The sequence below is a fragment of the Protomyctophum bolini genome (assembly GCF_963924005.1).
Source record: "Protomyctophum bolini genome assembly, chromosome: 7".
NCBI classification, from domain to species: Eukaryota; Metazoa; Chordata; class Actinopteri; order Myctophiformes; family Myctophidae; genus Protomyctophum; species Protomyctophum bolini.
In genome coordinates, this window is record NC_137868.1 from 39401604 (window position 1) to 39421572 (window position 19969).

A 19969-nucleotide genomic window follows, 5' to 3' on the forward strand; every position below is an offset into this window, starting at 1 on the left:
TCTCTCTCTCTCTCTCTCTCTCTCTCTCTCTCGCTCTTTATCATCCACCTTTTTCACATAGACAAACACACACACATACCGCTGCAGGCATGGGGATTATATGGTCAATTACACACCACATGGTTATACAGAACACAACACACATCTGGCATGCGTGTACGTACACACACACACACACACACACACACACACACAGCAGAGGAGCACACTTTCATGCTTTTTCTCACCACATTAACATCAAGGCACACTTTTTCCTCGCAGGCACAAATACCAAAGCACTGTGGTAAAAGCGCTCTCATCTCTCTCTGACACATGTTTAAACACACACACACACACACACACACACACACACACACACACACACACTGTACACCTGTGTATAAGACATCATTGTAAGCATCATGCACAGAACCAACAGGCTAAATACAACTTTCAATGTAAAGTGCTGACACAATTCCACTAAATGTCACTTCGGACACAGACACGCAACGAAGCAGGCACGGACACAGGAGTGCGTGCTCGCACATAAACACATGCAGACGGACAAAATATGAGTTCGTATATGCCTACCTCTGGCTGTGGAGAGAGGGAATGAAAGAGGGAGATAGAGAGAAAGGGGGAGATGTAGAGAGAGCGCGAGTGGTAAAAAAGCATTGGTTGCCTTAGCGACTGAGACAGTCGGAGAGAGAGTGAGAGTGAGAGGGAAAGAGAGAGGAGGATAGCGAAGGGAGGGGGTGGTGGTAGGGAGGGCAAGAGACTGTAGGAAAGAGATTTAAATGCTAATTATGTTTTCTTTTTTCTTTTTTTTTGAGGGAAAAAGAAACCGCTCAATTAAATGGATGCAAAGAGGAGGGGAAAAAGAGATGGATTTGCAGATACAAATAAGAGGAGCACACTGTAGCGGGGAGGGACGACATTAATACGCTCATTTTGGTCGCGCTCTTGACAGCAGAAATAACTCTTCAATTATGTTGACCAGAACCGCAAAGACACCCCAGAGAGAGAGACAGAGAGAGAGCAAGAAAGGGGCGAACGAGGAGAAAAGGGACGAATTACATGAAAGAAATTACATTAAGATAACATTGACATTTTCTTTAACAGCATAATGTCCCTCGAAACTGCAGCGGGTCAAGTCAAAAGAAAAGAAACACACATTATTCAGAAAGTGAGAGAGTCACACGACCGTGACAAGCTTTTTATTACAACATACTGTACATGTTAAATAACATTTACACATAGGGAAAACGACAGTGTGTGCACTCTCTCGCTCTCGCTCTTGCACTCTCTCTGTCTCTCTCTCACACTCGCTCTATTTTCCTCTCAATTGCTTCCCGGCGCCGTATGCTCTCTCGCCGTCGCTGACACTCACTCAATCTGTCACTCTCTCTCTCTCTCTCCACCACCACCACGCAGCTCTCTCTCTCTCTGAGCTGTCACTCCCTCCTTTCCTCTTCTCTTCCTCCTCATGGCCGTGGGGCGTCTTATAGTCCGTGTGTGTGTGTGCGTGTGAGTGCGTGCGTGTGCGTCTGTGTGTGTGTGTGTGTGTGTGTGAAAGCATGAGACTGCCGCTCACTGAAGAACACAGCGGAACCAAGAGGCAGACTCCGCTGCATTGTGGGATTGGTAGTCTTTTCCTTCATCGTTGGCACCATCCTCATCGGAATCTGGGTGCAGAGGATTGTGGGTGTGAGAGTCGGTCACACAACACACAACAACACATATCAATCAATCACCTCTAATCATTTTTCATTTGGTAATGACAATCACAGCTCGGACATTGTCGGTGTGTGTGCGCGCGTGTGTGTGTGTGTGCGTCCTATACCTTCATCACTTTGCTCCTCATCTTCAGTTTCGCCCTCTGACTCTAGTAAGTCCTCCAATCGGCTGTCTCGACTTACCGTGACATCACCCCTGTGACAAGAAGACACAGTTAATTAATTACAGACTAAATATGTTGTTGAAAAAACAAACAAGAGAACAATAAATGCATTTTCCCCTTGACCCATTAATAACGGGGAAGCAACTGTGTCATTTTACATTTCAGCGTTTCAGCAGATATACAAGCTCACATCATGTCACTTTGTGCCATGCTGCGAGCTTGTGCATCTGCTGCTATTTTTTAACATGTTTTGAAAATGTTACATTTTTGAGAGGCGCTAGCGCTCTGATGCATGGCTTTTGGAATTATGCAGCCAAGTTTATGGACTTCGTTTGTTTCTTTAGAGCATTTTTAACAAATGTTGTTTGCCAGCTAAATCTATGGTTTGTTTAGGGCACTAAGTCCCTCTGGGCACATATGAGCAGACAGCCGTGGACAGAAGAAGCTGCGTTTTACGTCATTTCCGAGCTTTTAGACAGCTGGTGGATGGAAAAGAAGCTCCACCCCCGCGGCTGACTGCCGCGACGGACAGATTCCCGGAAACGCTCTCCTCCGCGACACCTAATCATAGCAACACGAGTTACACTTTAACTCACTTCACACGGGTGTGATTTCTTTTTTACATTTTGAATAACTTTGTCTTGAATTTCTTAGTGAAAAACGTTTGAGAGAACATTGCAGTTTCCTATTCTAGTTAATTGGATTCAACTGCTATCAGAGGTTTTAAGTTATCCCCTCATCATAAAACTAGATTGAAAAGCAGCAGCAGTACTCTGGCCTCCTCAGCCCTGGAGTGGAACACCACGCAGATGAAGAGGATTCACTTTGTAAAATATTCATCATTTTTCCAACGGAGGATTTGTTTTAAATTAACCACTTAAAATGAAATCAAATAAAATAAATAATTGGCATTGGGTTCATTCACGCAACAAATACAATTACGTGCTTCTTATTTTGGCAAATGGGACGTATCCTATTTTAGAAGCAAACATTCCCCCAAAGGTATAAATGAGCACAAATTAACCACCAGTTAACCCATTTAGGACTGAGACCAATTAAAAGAAAAACGCCCTCTAAATCATGACCGAAAAACTTCAAATATTTATTAAAGATTTACAAAACATTTATGTTGCTATATAAATATATACTGTACCAAAATTGGTTCCCTTGAAAAGGTATGGTTACAAAAAGGGGTTTCCGCCCATATGTGTACATACAGTACAGCTATCATGATGATTTCTATCTCTAGAATGACATATGGAATCCAATCTCGCGTGTGGCTCCTATGAACCGTCTCCCTCTCCGCTGTCTTACTTATCTATTTATGGCCTCAATAAATAGGAAATACCACGGGGCTGCTGTTGAGTGCCTGTATATTAACTATATCATATATATCCGAGAGCGTAGAGGTTGACGGGTCATTGGCGCGCCGCCCACCTCTGTTTGCCAGATTTGGGAAGCTGCTCCCACACGATGAGGTTGTGGCCCCCGGTGACCCAGCGGTGACCTCCGCTCGCGGTGAGCCATGCCGCAAAGCAGAGGATTCTGGGAGCTTCTGCGCTGGTCAGCGAGGCCAGGTACCTGCACTGAGGAAGAGAGAATACTGGAGGGCGAGAGAGAGAGAGAGACAGCAACAGAAATAAGTACAGAGGCAGAGAGAGAGAGAGAGAGAGAGAGAGAATGACAGGCAAAATTATGCGTGGGTGAGATGAGAACTCAGCTGAGAACAATTCTGTTTGATTTTCTCGTGTCGTTGTCAGTTTGTTTGTGAGAGATGTTTGTATAACTAAGCCCCATGGGCTTGTAAGGGAAAGTCTGAAGCCATTTGTATCTCATTTCCATTACTGTGCACTTTTTTTCCCCTGGTTTTATTTCCGTGTGCTCTAATATCGTTCGAACTTAGATAACTCCAATGTGAGGTAGTGTAATGACCCGTGTGCTGGTGTCAACGTAATGGAAGCAGTGTTGCAGTGGTACTTTTAGAAGTAAAAAAACTTAAATATTTTAGACATGGCGTGTCCCCCCGCCCCCCGACTACACCACTGAATGAAAGCACAAGCCCACAAGTCACGTTGCAAGCTTCTTATAACTACAAGGGCGGCCAAAGCTGAATGGCTAGAGGCCATCTGAGAATCAGAAGGTCCACGGTTCACCACCCAGTCCGCTTAGTTTAAGTGTTGAAGTGTCCCTGAGCAAGACACTGAACCCCTAACTGCTCCCAGAGGCCTCTGTAATAATAGCATCCACTGCTCCTAATGGTTTAGCATGGGTAAATGCAGAGGGCACTTTTCACATGTGCCAAATGTACAGTGACAACAAATACCCCCAAATGAGTGGGGACTAAATCATGAAATAAAACAAAAGTTAACGGTTTTGGACATACGTATATTTTTGAAGGTTTCCGCCCAACAGGGACACTATTGCTTCAGGACAAGAGTTCATTTACAGTTTACAAAAAATAACAGTGGAGGGAAACAAATTAAGGTGGTGAACTTGGAGAAGGTCCAAGGCAACTCTGTTCAGTTCAAGTAGAAAATCCTTTCGTGTTTTGGCCTGAGGCCTTCATCAGGGGACGCGTAGGTCTACAGCGTTTCTAACTCTTGCTTTTTATGGAATAAAAGGATTTTCTGCTTGAACTGAACAAAGTTGCCTTGAACCTTCTTTGCGTTCACCACCTTCATTGTTTTCCACCGTGATTTATTACCAAAGAAATTGGACTCTTGTCCTTGTCCTGTTTACCGTTCTATATTTAAGGACCCACAACACGTTTCTTCTTCTTTTATCTGATCAGGGACAATATTGTGTGTTTAGACTGTGGCTTATGTTGGCTTACTCTGTCCTACTCACAGTTCAGAGCGCTCTCCCCATTGGTCAGATCGTAGCAGGAGCCAATCAGAAGGCCTGCAGTCTGATGCACACAGTCTGTTACCCCGGTGTTACTGCTGTGATTGGTCAGTCTGGATACAGCCCCTGTGTTATTGGCCAGATGTTAATGTCACCGTTCACGGTTTCTTGCTCGCTTAATTTGAATTGACAGTTAAACAAGTAACATTGAAAGAGTTAAATATTAAGTCTTATAATTTATACCTGACTTCGACTCTCTTCATTATTCTTTGCAGCAATAAATACAATAAACTTGCAGACCATCAGTTCATCAAACAATACAGCATAATTTATGTATGATTTACTTCCTTATGGGTTCAGAAAACATTGACTTTTCCATACAGACAGGCTTCCAATTACTGTAGAAATGCAGCAGCACTTTGCAAGTTGCTTGGCATTAGTGCCCCTCTCACACACGCACGCACGCACGCAGAGAAATCCAAACACACTCAATGTCTTGTTCTTAATGATGTCTGTGTCACACACACACACGCACATACGCACACACAAAATCATTCTCCTCCCACGTGAACAATCATCCCACTCCCTCCCCCGTGGCGGTGCCACAGACTCACCGGTCCTCCAGTGGAGTATCCGGACGCAGGCTCGCCCGTGGGCCACGAACACGCGGTCGCCCCGGGGGCTGAGGGCCAGGCGGGCCCCTCCCCCGCAGCCGGTCACCTGGGCCGTCCAGTGGTGCAGCGGGCGGAGGGCCTCGCGGTCCGAGTAGAGGCACTCCCACACGGACACGCCGCCGTCGGCGGAGCCGCTGAACACCAGCGGGCCCTGGCACTGTGGGAGGAAAGGAAACATGTGGTCCCACAGGGGACACGTCGCAGTTGTCATGGAGATGGGACATACTTGGAGCTTGTTGCAGATGTGCGTGCGTGCGTGTGTGAGGGGGAGTGTGTACAACTCTTTTAAAGCCCCTGCTTTCAAATGTGTGTGAGAATACAAGGGAGAATTCGCGTTTTCGCGTGTAGGTGTGTGTGTGTGTGTGTCTGTTTATGTCTGTTTATACACATGTTTGTGTTTATGAGCGAGAGACAGAATGAATATGAATATGTAATATGTGTTTGCGTGCATGAGCTCTGTAAAAATACATAATTTGTACATGAGGGACAATTGGGTAAATGTGAATGAACTCATTTGTTGTTGATGTAACAACAATGTTGTTGATGTGCGTGCTGTGTGTGCGTGTGTGTGTGTGTATGAGAGAGAGAGAGATTGTTTGAACACACCATGTCTTCAAACGAAAGATCAGGTGTGTATGTATTTATTTGTGTAAATGTACATTTGTAAACTGTGCGTGTGCGTGCGGTGTGTGCACGCACACGGCTGCGTGCATGTGTTCATGCCACTCCAGGTCATAAATGGATTTGGGGCTTTTTGCATGATAAACAACGGGGCGGGTGAGAAGCCGTACATATACATGTGCTTTGATGATTGCAAATTGCAAAATATGTGCATATGCAGCTCCGGCTTTCAATAACCATAAAAACCCTTTCCTCGCTCGCAAATTGCCTGAGCCGCCGCGCTGCAAAGCATCACGACAGATATCTCTGAAAGCAGTAAACAAGGACCGTCTGCTTGAAGATAAAAGTGGAGCAATAAAGCTCGTTTGATTCCTTCAGAAAGAACAGCCTTTTTTTCTCCCTTTTCTTTTTACCTACTGTAAGTCCTTTGCAAACCACCGAAATATAATTAGGTGTGTTAAAGCGGCTTAAGGGACTCCTCCTAACACGCGGAAATATGTTGGCTGGCTGGCAGATTTCTGGCTTTCTTCCTCATAATAGAGCTTAAAAAATTGGGCCGTCACTAGTGTGTGTGTGTGTGTGTGTGAGAGGGGGAAAAAATGCTGATGACACACAAAATTAAGTATGGTTAAGGGTGCTGTGGCGACTCATTTAGTACACTTTACTGTACTTTACAGACACACCAGAGTTGTATTCAGTCCCATATCCCTACTCCCTCTCTCAAGTACTGTACTTGAGTTACAATTTTGAGGCATGTGTACTTTGCTGGAGTATTTCCAATTTTCCAATACTTTTATAGTTTTATTTCTACTCCACTACATTTCAGAGGCAAATATTGCACTTTTACTCCACTACAACTATTTGACAAACTTTACTTAGTTACTACCGGTATTTACCGAGTACTTTTTCCACCACTCTCTTCATCATACCGTCAAAGAAAAAAGAAAACCACGTGTTTTCTGGTGGCGCTTTGCGACCATAGCAGATCTACACGTTTAGAATGCATTGTGTCTAGACTAGAGATGCTCCGATCACCGATTGTTTTTCTCATGATTGGCCGATACTGATACCGATCTTGTGCGTAAAGGGGAAAAAAACTATATTTCCAAAATTACTATATCTCAAAACCCACGTCAGAGAGGGGAGAATGTTTAAGCCTATCACAAAGATGCTAAATGATATTATACTATATATCTGATTGACATTTATAGCACTTAAATGGTGTAAAAGACCGGTTTCTCCAGATAGGGTAAATTGCAGATCACCGATCAAGTCATTTTTGGCCGATCCGGCCAATCGCAGATCGGTGGCCGATTAACGGGGCATCTCGCATTGTGGGCTTGTAGTTCGACTATTTTCAGAGAAAAGATTAGGCGAACTCCAGTTAATGAAGTGAGGCATAAGTGGTTAAAAAACTGAAACCTAAAAAGGAAGAGGCTCCTGCATTTAAGCATTGGCTAAATGATGACTAGTACGCTTCATCTTGAGAGAATAAGGTATTTCCTGAGGAACGGGGAGAGACAATTTGATAAGGTTTGGCTGCCCCTTGTCCATTTCTTGAGTGGAAACAATTAATAGACAAGATACCACTGATATGGTTGACTGTACGCCATTTTCTTTTCGGATGTTTTCCATTTTTCAAATTATTATTACTATTTTATTCTATAGTATGCTGTGTCACTGAGCAGTATGGGTGGGAGGGTTGAGGGTTTTCTTTCTCTTTTTGTTTTTCTATAAAAGAAAAATGTAATTATATCAAAATGTTTAATCTACAACAATTTATAATCTGTTCTCAATAATAATTTGACACAAAAAAACCCAGAAACCTAAAACGGACATAAATCTCAAAGACGTTTGAGAGCCACTGCTCTAAGCGAGCATAAATAATGGTTGGAACACAAGCAGCTAAGCTGCTCTGCATGGGGACAGACAGATGGCTGTGTGACCCTAACCCACCTGGATGGAGGTGACCGCCTCCTGGTGAGCATTGATTGATTGACAGTTCTCCAAGGTGTGCCAGTTCCAGGCTTGAACTTTGCCGGCGTCTGTGGAGCGAGGCCGACGGTTCGACACGGGAGAGAGAGAGAGAGAGAGAGAGAGAGAGAGAGAGAGAGAGAGAGAGAGAGAGAATTAGTGAGGGGGGGAGATTATGTGGGGTAGAGCCCAGGAGGTAGAGCAGGTCTTCCAATGATCTTGAATGTTCGAATCCCGGCTCCTGAGTTGGTCGGTGTAAGCTTGCCACCATTGGCGTGTGAATGTGGGAAGTGAGGACGCTGGCGTCGACTGTTCGCCACTTCACCTCCCAATGTATGAATGAATGAATGGACCATTGTAAAGTGCTTTGAGCACTTGGAAAAGCGCTATAAAAATGCAATTCATATATCCGCGTGAGCCGATATTGGCCTACAATATACTATAATTGGCTATCACAGATAACAGCGTGTGTTGTCCGATATTCAGCAATATGTTAACATAATCTAACATATTTTGTTTTGTATTTCGATTTAGAGTTATAGCGTTGCTGTCATGGAAGACACCTTTTATCTCCATACTTTAACCTTTTACATTTTTTTGTAAATTAATTTGTCATGCTACAGTAGTAGATCTACGATTTTTTCTTTTTTTTTTTAATCGTGAAAAGTAACAGTTCTGGACTTCCGAGAGCAACAATATATATATATATCTATACTGTATATATTAGCATTCATAAAAGATTGTGTCCATATTTGCATGTGCATGTTCTCCCCGTGTCCCCTAGGGTAGGTACCCTCACAAAAAACATACAGTAATCATAGCCTCTAAACTACCTCCCCTTGGCCAGCCCGGGGGCGCCGCCCTGATGGAGGGGAAAGGAACTGGTCGGACTAACATTTTCAGACCCGATAACTTCTTTCTTATACTCCATAATATCGGTATTGGCCACAGAAACCCAGCGTCCGCCGGGCTGTATTGTACAGGCAGCAGACTGGAAGTGATTAAGTGATTACTAGTGCCAGTACTGGTAAAACCCCCCCCCCACCCCCGCCTCCCTCCCTCCCCCCCCCTCGCCACCAGAGCTGTCCATTCCTATTGCCGTGAGTCAGCCGCTTGCTCCACTGGCCTGTGTGCCTGAAGCACTCAGTCGCTCACTCTTCGCCCCAGACGGAGGCGCGGTGGCAGACGCTGCCGGCTGCCTGCTGCCCACACACTGCTAAAAGGGGGCTCGCTCGTCAACATATGGGAGCAGCAGACGTGCAAGCGTACGTTTGTGTGGATGGTGTGTAGTACACACAAATGCATGGGAGCATATATATATGCATGCACGTGCATTCACAACACATGTGGATTTCTGTTTGCCAGCATATGTATGTACACACACACACACACACACACACACACACACACATGCGCGCGTGCATGCATACACACAAGCACATATTTATTGAGTGCACGCACGCACGTTGCACACACAGAAACACACACACACACGACAGATGGAAAGACAGACACACAGCTGCCTAGAACATTGTGAATTGTTCTAATTACTCTCTATGCCCTCTACACTACTCCTCCCTACACTACACCTACAGTACACAATCCCCGCACAAGCACGCACGTATGGACGTGCACACACACACACACACACACACACACACACACACACACACACACACACACAGATGAACCCGCTGTTCCAATTATTTTCTTCTCGCTGTTTGTACCAATGACACCCTTTTTTGCGCGTGCGCATGCACACACACACACACACACACACACACACACACAGAGCGAGCTAATTGCATCTATATCTCATGCAGGTACACAGACAAGCATGCATAAATACACCCACATGTAACTATACATACATACTTCACAAAATCAATACACCCCACACACACTCAGAGACATACATTCACATAAACTGTCCACTCTCCACACACACAAGATCTATACACCCACTTGCCTTTCTCACACGCATGCACGCGCGCGCACACACACACACACACACACACACACACACACACACACTATACACCCACTTGCACGCACACAGACAGACAGACAGACAGACAGACAGACAGACAGACAGACAGACACACAGACACACACACACGGTAAGTGTTGTGTACCTGATCCAGTGATTATGTAGCCAGGACCCTCAGGCACAAAGCAGACAGCAGTAACAGCGTTGAAGGTGTAGATGGACTTTATACAGTGGCCTGAAGGCAAGAGAAGAATGTTCATCATTAGACTGTCAATTTACCACAAGCTGTGTGCACAGACTGGTACACACGTGACACGCACGCACGCACGCACACGCACACACACACACACACACACACACACACACACACACATGCAGTACATGCAGAACCTCTAACTTGAGCCTGGAAGCTGTGTGTCCACACATGGGCTACACACTGTGACTATGATTTTAGATTTTTTTGATTGTTTATTTTATTTATTTTCGTGTCATGCACACCTTGTGCCCAACCCTCATGGGTTTATAAAACACCGTTTCACATTTGTAATTACAGCATGTTTTACATTACATAATTTATGCATTTTACAGCATGTTTACATTACATAATTCATTATATTACACCTCAGATGTATACCAGAGTTTCTTTCCCAAGCTTGACAGATAAAATCTGCTACAACGAAAGTCCCTTTGGCAAAACATATCTCCATGTTTTCATAGTCATTTAAATCTAGGAAATCCCCACATATAGAAGACATCTTATTAACCAAAATATCCCTTAAGTCATCGTATTTAGGGCAGTAAAACAAAAAGTGAACTTCGTTTTCAATTTCATCTAGATCACAGAACAAACCATATCTCTCATCTTCAGGGGTGGCATTAAACCTGCCAGTCTCCAGTGCTAATGGTAATGTTCCTGAGCACAAAGAGATCGTTGTCTTTTGTTTAAATTATACTTCACATAAGGTTGTACAGTGTATATGTCCTTTATAAGGCAATAGGTTCGCAACTTAGGTTTGTGCCATAGGTCCCTACACCAGTTTTCTTTGTATCTGGAGAACATGCGTGCGTGCGTGCGTGCGTGCGTGTGTGTGAGAGAGTACCATGGTGTCAGTTCTCCTTACCATTGCTTATGGCCCAGATCTTCACACAGCAGTCCACTGAACCACTCAGGATGAACCTCTCTTTCTCTGATAGAGACAGGGACCGTGCTGCACGACAGACAGACAGACAGACAGACAGACAGACAGACAGACAGACAGACAGACAGACAAAGTATAAGGCAGTCAGATGGTTGGACTTCACTGGGGTACAACAGAAGGGGAAATGAAAGGGAACCGTTTTGAAAGGAGGATCAGAGATAGACAGAGAAGACAAGACATGGGGAATAAATAAGTGATGGTGTAGAAAATCTGAGAAGAGGAGAAGAAGGGGAGATGGCCAGAGGGATGCCAGAGGCAGAGTGAGAGACAGAGACACACAGAGAGAGAGAGAGAGATGGAAAGACTGATCGAACACACATGATCAAAAACAATAATCAGCATTATCCAAGCATTAAATTAAAGTGCGTTGCTGCTGCCAGTCTGAGTTATTGTTGGTATGGTTCCAGTATGTACTATTGTTCTGTATGGTTCCAGTATGGACTATTGTTCTGTATGGTTCCAGTATGGACTATTGTTCTGTATGGTTCCAGTATGGACTATTGTTCTGTATGGTTCCAGTATGGACTATTGTTCGGTATGGTTCCAGTATGGACTATTGTTCTGTATGGTTCCAGTATGGACTATTGTTCTGTATGGTTCCAGTATGTACTATTGTTCTGTATGGTTCCAGTATGTACTATTGTTCTGTATGGTTCCAGTATGGACTATTGTTCGGTATGGTTCCAGTATGGACTATTGTTCGGTATGGTTCCAGTATGGACTATTGTTCTGTATGGTTCCAGTATGGACTATTGTTCTGTATGGTTCCAGTATGTACTATTGTTCTGTATGGTTCCAGTATGTACTATTGTTCTGTATGGTTCCAGTATGGACTATTGTTCTGTATGGTTCCAGTATGGACTATTGTTCGGTATGGTTCCAGTATGGACTATTGTTCGGTATGGTGGTCCCATTTTGTTCTGCTCCACAGTATTTGGACTGTCTCTCTCTCTCTCTCTCTATGGAACTCTCTGTTGTTCAATAGAGAGAGATAGAGAGAGGGAGTGGGAGGGAGGGAGGGAGAGACCGGGAGAGGGCGTTAAAAAATGGAGCGATAGACGGTTGGTGGCTGGAGACTAGAGAGGGTCAGCCCAGGTTGTCTGTTGTCTGTCTGTTGTCTGTCTGTCTGTCTGTCTGTCTGTCTGTCTGTCTGGCTATTCTCTCTTCGGGTTTGATCTCATGAACCAGCTCTATAATTATCACACCTGGAGATGGACCACATCACTCAGTGCTATCTTGATGCACGCGCGCGTGTGTGTGTGTTTGTGTGTGCGTATATGTCAGTATCCTCCAAGGTTATCTCTCTCTGATCTGATGAGCTAAGTACTGTAATTATCAGACCATCACCATTAATCTGCAGTGTGAGTGGCTCTGTGTGTGTGTGTGTGTGGTTCTCTGTGTGTGTGTGTGTGTGTGTGTGTGTGTGTGTGTGTGTGTGTGCGCTCGCGTGCGTGCGTGCGTGCATGCACATCAAAGGGTAAGCCAAAATCCCCTTGTGTAATGTAATGTCGCTAGTGAGCTTGTTGATTTTCAGTGCAATAAATCACGCGAAAACAAGCATAAATCAGGCATTACATTATGTGTGCGTTAGCTTACCGTACCTAGCCTCTTACAGTACTCAGGGGGAGGGGCTGACAAACAGGTGACCCCTCCGCCGTGACCTCCCAGGTTCCTCTGCTCCGTCGCCGTGGGGACATGCCACACTTTCACTGTCGTATCTCGACTAGACAGACAGACAGACAGACAGACAGACAGACAGACAGACAGACAGACAGACAGACAGACAGACAGACAGACAGATATACAAGTTACATAAGTTAGATTTCCCTCCGTTGCATTGTAACAGCTCTGTGTACACATCATTTCTATTCCCTTTCAATTGTACATAATTAATTGCATTCTTAATGAATTGCATTTTCATAGCGCTCTTTCAAGTGCTCACATTCACACACCAATGGTGGCGAGCTCACACCGACCAACTCATTGGAGGCAATGTAGGGTTCAGTGTCTTGCTCAAGGATACTTCGACATTATTTTGTTTTGATTGTATTGTTTCAGTTCCACTTTTGCTTTGTGTTTTATGTTTTCTCATGCCAATGAAGCCCTTTGAATTTAATTGAGAAAGAGACAGAGGCACGCACACGCACACGCGTGCACACACACACACACACACACACACACACACACACACACACACACACACACACACGTGCGCGCACAGAGGTGAAGCACCTGTTATTACTCATCAGTAGGACAAAAAGCCCTTCGAGATTATCCATTATCGTATTCTTAAACACTGAAATCAAATTTGCACTACTTGTCATTATACAGAGACCTCTGTAATGAATTATTAATGCAGGCTTTGTGTTATCACGTCAGTGCACGTTCAAGTTCAAATTAAGAGTCTGTACATATAGCAAAAGCCTGGGTGTTTTAATGGAGCCAGTACAGCCAGGGATGTGCCACGCCGCGCAGAGCACACAGAGGGCCTGCATTTGTGCCATGTGTTTCGGGCAAAAGGTACAGCCACTTTATTGGAGAGATGGTGTGAGGGGACCTCACAGAGGTGAGAGAGAGAGAGAGAGAGAGAGAGAGAGAGGTTAAATGCATTCAACCTGAACCACTAGACCTCAGCAGAGTTATCAGTGTACGAGGAATTTACTTGTCAGGCAGAGAGAGAGAGAGCAGGAGGGAAAGAGACAGATGCAGAGAGATGGGGATAGAGAGGGGCGATAGGGAGAGAGAAATAAAATAGAGTGATGGGGGACAGAATGAGAAAAGTGAGAGAAAGGGAAAACATACAGGGAGACAAGACAAACAAGACAGGAAGTGAAACAAAAGAGAGAGCGAGAGACATACTTATCGGCATTATTCATTCTGCAGATCTCTCTTGTCTACCGGAGGCACCCCTTCACCCCCCCCCCCCCCCACCCCCCGCTGCACTTACCTCCCGGAGACCACCAGGTTGTCAATGGCAACGACGCAGGTGACAATGTCGCTGTGACCATGAAGGAATCGGAGGCGGAACCGGGCCTTTTCCCAGAGGGCCTGGAGCGATGCAAACGTGTCTGAGAGAGGGAGGAGAACGTGAATGGAAACTAATTTGCGCAGTTAGTGGTATTGACACATCGGTGACTATCGTTTGGGTCCCAGACGGTGTGCAGAGACACACTGGTGTCGTGAGATAAGTCCAGGTGTGCTTTGGGACAACAACACATTATTACCTCAATACAGTATACTGAGTATACTGTATAAGTTATGAATTATCTTTTAATTTACTATCAGCACTCATTTCCAAAAACAGACACAAATTCTAGTCTGTCCCCGTTTTGGGCATATCATTATATGCGGAAAATCTGCCATTTAAAATACATAATGTATTATATAATACATTTGCACCTATTAGTTGATCTTATAATTGCTTTTCCTTGATGTATTATTTAGCCTTTCTATTTCCATTTTGACATTATCTGACATTTAAACTAAAGGAGTGATGTCACATTGAGGCGTGAGCAGACTGATCCGCCGTAGGTTGAACAGAAAAGAAACACATGTCTCTTGAGTTGATGTGTGGCAGAGTTGTGCTCTGTGCATTTGCCACAACAAAGATCCATGTCTCATGAATGCCATGTCATATCAGTGTTGTGTGGGGAAGAAAGCTGAGCAACCAGCTCACACATGATCCATTTGGAGCTTCGAGATTGGCTATTTCCTATTTCGATGTGTCACTTGTGACACCTACAATGAAGCTGGTGGTAATGGCATTGATAAGAATTTTGCATGGATAAGAATACAGGTGTAAAAGAGAAAGAGAAAAGAACCCACACGCTCATCTGCTCCAAAGGTTATCGAACCAAAGGCTCTTCATCTGGTCAAACTCCTTTGTTTGACCAGTTTGACCAGATGAAGAGCCTTGGCTTGGTTACTTTTGAACCCAGCACCTCTACCAAGTGATGTGCGCATTCTATTAGTTTTTGCAAGAATACAGGTGTGCCTTTGAGATTTGGGCTTGCCCTTTGATGTGCTTGGGGCACAACACGTTTTAAAACCAATGCGTTTGCTTAACTGAAGATAAAACACCTCAGTGTTCCTCAATGTGGATGATGATGATGTTGCCGTGAAGCCATGAGTTAATAATATGGCTCAGAGGAAGACGGAAGTACACGCCGTGTCCCTCAGGGAGGCAGACACAGACTGAAAGGTCAGATCGGTGTTGTCTTGTTATGTACGGTACAACACCCTTCTCTCTCTGCAGTTTCATCTTTAATTTTTTCACAAATGTATAAACCACAGACAACAACAGCCGAGATGTTACTATAATTATTATTAGTCGTACTAGTGGTAGTAATTAGGAGTTGTAACCGTGGCATGTTTACACCCCACGTGAAAATGTGCTTCCATGCAGCTGGAAACACATGTTGTCATGTGTATTTTTGGTTCAAACCTGCTGCCAAGCCAAAATAAAACAAAGCTATGGGGAAATTAACTGGAACAGGAAACAGATATGCCACCTTCTAAAAATTGGGACTGCAGTAATGAAAAGATCGAGTCAATAGTAGAGATATATCTATGATTTTATTGTTGTTATTTTATTATTAGGTTCGAGGAGCAAGTCCACTACAGTTATCGTACTTCTTCCTGGGGCTGTGATGTCATGTGGGTCAACCAATAGGAAGACAGAAGGAGGGGGGCTCAGTCTGAATTGCCATTTGGCTCTGTTGGTCTAGTTACATGAGACACACATGAATAGTTTGCGCCCGGGCGGTCGGACGCTGTCCGAGTTTTGCCAGGGACACATTTTGTGTGACACATGGTCATACGTGCACATACACACTCACATATACACGCACACGCAATTAGCCCACCTTCTTGCTCAAGTTGCTGTGTTTCCGTCCTGGGTTCTGCACTGGCAGCCAGGGCTGGACAGTCCTCTGACAAATCTGTGCGGTGGCTTGACGATTTGGCTGCTCCCGCTGTATCTCGCCTTCTGCCTGTCTCTGATCTCTCCCCCTCTAATCCCACCTGGATCTCCTCGGTTCCTATGTTTGTCTGTGAGCCAGCCAGCGTTGGCCGCACAACCTGGGCACTTGGTTCCCCCTTGGGGATCTTTGAGGCTGGAGGCATCTGTGATGGAACGGCCCCAGAGCTGTCCTCCCTGTGCTCAAGCAGAACGGGTAAGAGGAAAAAAGAAACACAAAGTCACGGAATGATCAATATGCAAAGGGCCGAGGCAACCTCTGTGACAGCATGCCTAACTGTAGAGTAGAATGTTTTTAAGGGCCCTTCAACACAGAACACACAAGTGCTAACCAAACAGCAGGCATTATGTGAGACAGATTGAGAGAATGAGTTGGTCAGAGTATGAGAATGGAGGAGATTCATAAAGACAATGGTCAGCAGTGAGTTCATGAACCACTTTGTCCTGCGAGTAATAATCCATGTAGACTGTAGAGGGAGAAAGATACAATAAAAGATACATAAGGATATATATTGCAATTTGACTTTACATAACTACTACAAGCTCTGAACTACTGGCAATCGAACAGTGTTTTAGGGCATTTAATTAATGAAATTTATATTTATTTAATGAAATCTGGTAGTTGTTATAGTTGTAGTCACCTGTGCATGATATTGTAGAAGTAAAATAAAAAAAATGCAAGCATGAATTATTATATGCATGCAACCCAACAGAGGAGCAGAACATTTTAAAAGCCCTATAGAGCAAAAATGTGTAGACATTCTGTGCATGTAAAATATTATAACCATAGTTATATACCGCTAGTTTTGTCCATAACAGATGGATTCAGATGGGTTCACGCTGAGATCTGCATCCAGAAGGTCCTCCAAGGGGCCGGTGTACAGGGCTGGAAACCCTTGGATGAGGTCTATACGTTGTAGACCTCATCCAAGGGGTTCCAGCCTCATCCAAGGGTTTCCAGCCCACATCATGTAGACTCTACGTGATGTGGTACAAAACCCAGGAAGATTTGTTTTAAGGCAAGCATGACATGATTTGACCCCCAGAAGAAAAAAGATCTGTTCAAAGCCATCAAAGGGAATGTTAATGCTTTTGAAGAATTTATGCCTCGCGCCATCTGTCTGGTGCCCACACCTATCCCCTCGTTTATTCCCCGTTTCTGTGACCCTCTCCCTCCCGTGTCGCTTATTATCCCTGCCTACTTACACTTGTCTTTTCATCTTCTCCTTATTTCCTTCTTCCACAATCCCAGGAGTTTGCTGTGGGCCAGAAAGCTGCAGCACCAGTCCAGCCAATCTGGAACGTAGCTCCGCCTTCCTCGAGATCTAAGGAGGAGAGGAGGCAGGTGATTGGTCGGCCACCCAGGCACATTTGGCTTGTTCATTATGCATAGAAACATATTCAGGTTTTCTTTATTCATTAGTCGACAACTTGCAACTGAGCATCGATTGAGCGACAAGATGTGTGTGCACACTACACAGTACACCAAGGCAATGAGCCCGCTGTCAGTTTACAAGCGTGACATACTGTAGGCTGTAGCCTGGTTCACTTTATTCATTAACTTCAGAGGTGGAACAAGATGTAAGGCAATTGCGGTACTTCACTAACTCCATGGGCAATTAGGCATGGTCAGTATAATCTGCCTTGCTTTAATCATTGGGTTGTAACTTGTAATATGCACTCATTATGCCAAGCAGCTTTTTGATGCAGAGGTTCAGGTGTGTAGTAAGTCTGTGAGTGAAGGATAGATTGAATGAAGGAAGGAATGTTGAATGTGGGTCTCTGGGGCTAAAGCAGAAGAGTACAACTGAACCTGTGATGTGATTAAGATGCACAGTCAGCGACTGGGTAATGTAAAGGCTGTTGATTACGTTTTCTCACCAAATAACTGTAGCTCATTAACTACCTTAACTGGATTGACTGCTATGTTGGGTAGGCTACATATTTAACAGTCAATCTAGTCAGTGAATATAGATTGTCTATGTGTACACTTTGACCACTGTTAATTCAGTTGACTTTGAATACATTTACACTTTACAGTAGTAGAATATTTAGGGATCTTTAACAAACAACTATTAAGAATCCAGTGTTGTTGATATAATATTAGTGGACTTTGACTACATTGATACAGTGGTGGTAGAAAAAGTACTCACATGTAAAAGTATCAATACTACAATGTAGAAATACTCGGTTATACGAGTAAAAGTACAAAAAAGCAGAAGGTACTCATTATGTCCCATGTCACAAATCTAGGCCTATACAATGTGAGCTTGTAGATCAGCTATTTTCAAATGGACGAAAATGTATAAGGTACTTCATTCCTAATCTCTTTGCATTTAATACTACCTGCTTACTCTTTATTATTGTTATTTTATTAGCTTTTATCTGTCTTGTGTTTAATAATTGCCTGAATTTCACCAGCAGAATCAATAACGGTTGGTCTGTCTGTCTATCTTTGTACTGCTATTGTCGGCTTTAATGTATTCTCAATCGGTACACTAAGTTTTTCACATTGAATTTATGATTAACTAATAATTTATTGTATTTATGTATTTTAATTATTATTATTTTTTGTCTGGTGAACTCTACTGCAAGTATGGGTTTCTGAACTCTGCAGGGCTGTCAACATTATGTATTCAGCAGCAGCTGTTATTATTAATTCATGTTAATCACATATCCTTCTGTTTGTGTTACATCATCACTGATTACATTACATTTTCACAGGAAACTGTTTCTCATCTTTTTGATGCATAGAAGTGCCTTTCATTAAACCAAAAAAATGGATTAAGTCTGTTACAATACAATATCTATATATGTAATACCTAAATAATAGCCCTATATATCTACTGTAGGCTACTGTATACAGAATATGCAGGGGACGAAACATATGGGTTGATTGTACCCTGTGATAAATCCAGTTTCACTCATGTGAGTGATTGTTGTCGCCAACATGTGATAAATCCAGTTTCACTCATGTGCTGTCTTTGAATACTTTATTGACAGTTTGTAAACAGTAGATTGGTACGATGATTGATAAAAGGAATCGGATAGCACAGGGACTTGTTGTCTACATTGTGGTCCTGGACGGTCAATTCATCAATTCATCGTGTTGTGACTCGATCGTGAAGCAAGATACTCGAGTGAGTTATAATCAGTGCATTATTGCACAAGCGGGGAAAACCTATCGAGGATTTACAGAACCACAAGTACATGATGAAGTCTTCGGTACCTTAAGTCTTTCCTCTGGGCTGAGAGTGATTTTGATCTCCAGATTCTCAATCTGTCTCAGTTTCTTTTGCAGCTTCCTCACCTCCGTGACCTCCTCCATCTGATCTGAAACCTGTAGCCTAACTAAGACCTAAACTAAAGGAATGGGAAGGAAGGAAGAAGTGTGTCTAATATCTACAGCCTACCAGTGGCACCACGGCATTCCTCTTTACGGGAAGTTCAGAGAGATAAATACATTTGTTTATGTTGTTTCAGCTCCACGTAGTAGAGTGGAGTTCAGTTCGGTTGAGTCGAGACCATAGACTGGTCGAGACGTGTCGCTGTTGCCGGAGCCCGGATGTTGATGGTGTGGACTATATAGATTGTCCTTACAGTACAGCGACATCGTGTGGGCCGTTGAGGGCCTGTGTGTGCTGCTGGGTTATTTATATGTTATGTACTTGTAATAACGGTTTGTAATTAATTTTGCATAGTCAAACTCAAAATGTGCCTTTTTTATTATTGGCATAAAGTAACTCGTGCAACACGAATCATATATTTAGACAGGAATGTTTTTCCAGGATGCAGTCATGCAGGTCCAAG

The 19969-nt window shown here is 43.8% G+C and overlaps 1 protein-coding gene across 2 annotated transcripts; it reads right to left on the reverse strand.

The window, feature by feature from the left end:
* Positions 1-1207: 1207 nt before the first annotated feature.
* On the reverse strand, positions 1208-19791 carry LOC308319230 (uncharacterized protein). 2 transcript variants are annotated; one of them, XM_080769181.1, is made up of 13 exons: positions 19389-19791; positions 17366-17484; positions 16047-16336; positions 14129-14249; positions 12783-12904; positions 11104-11190; positions 10128-10217; positions 7975-8063; positions 5338-5554; positions 4727-4849; positions 3317-3482; positions 1823-1911; positions 1208-1664 (listed from the first exon to the last, which is right to left on the reverse strand). In XM_080769181.1, the coding sequence occupies exons 1-13, from the start codon at positions 19485-19487 to the stop codon at positions 1570-1572; spliced, it is 1707 nt and encodes a 568-aa protein (XP_080625307.1). In that variant the 5' UTR covers positions 19488-19791; the 3' UTR covers positions 1208-1569. The 2 variants fall into 2 exon arrangements, with proteins under 2 accessions (XP_080625307.1, XP_080625308.1); XM_080769182.1 differs by having other exon boundaries at positions 19573-19677.
* Positions 19792-19969: the final 178 nt, after the last annotated feature.

Coding starts and splice junctions, on each gene's coding strand:
- LOC308319230 (XM_080769181.1), bottom strand. CDS start 19,487: ATGGAGGAGGTCACGGAGGTGAGGAAGCTGCAAAAGAAACTGAGACAG. Junction 11,191..12,782: donor TGAGTACTGTAAGAGGCTAG/GTACGGTAAGCT, acceptor TCTGTCGTGCAG/CACGGTCCCTGTCTCTATCA. Junction 1,912..3,316: donor CCCAAATCTGGCAAACAGAG/GTGGGCGGCGCG, acceptor TTCTTGTCACAG/GGGTGATGTCACGGTAAGTC.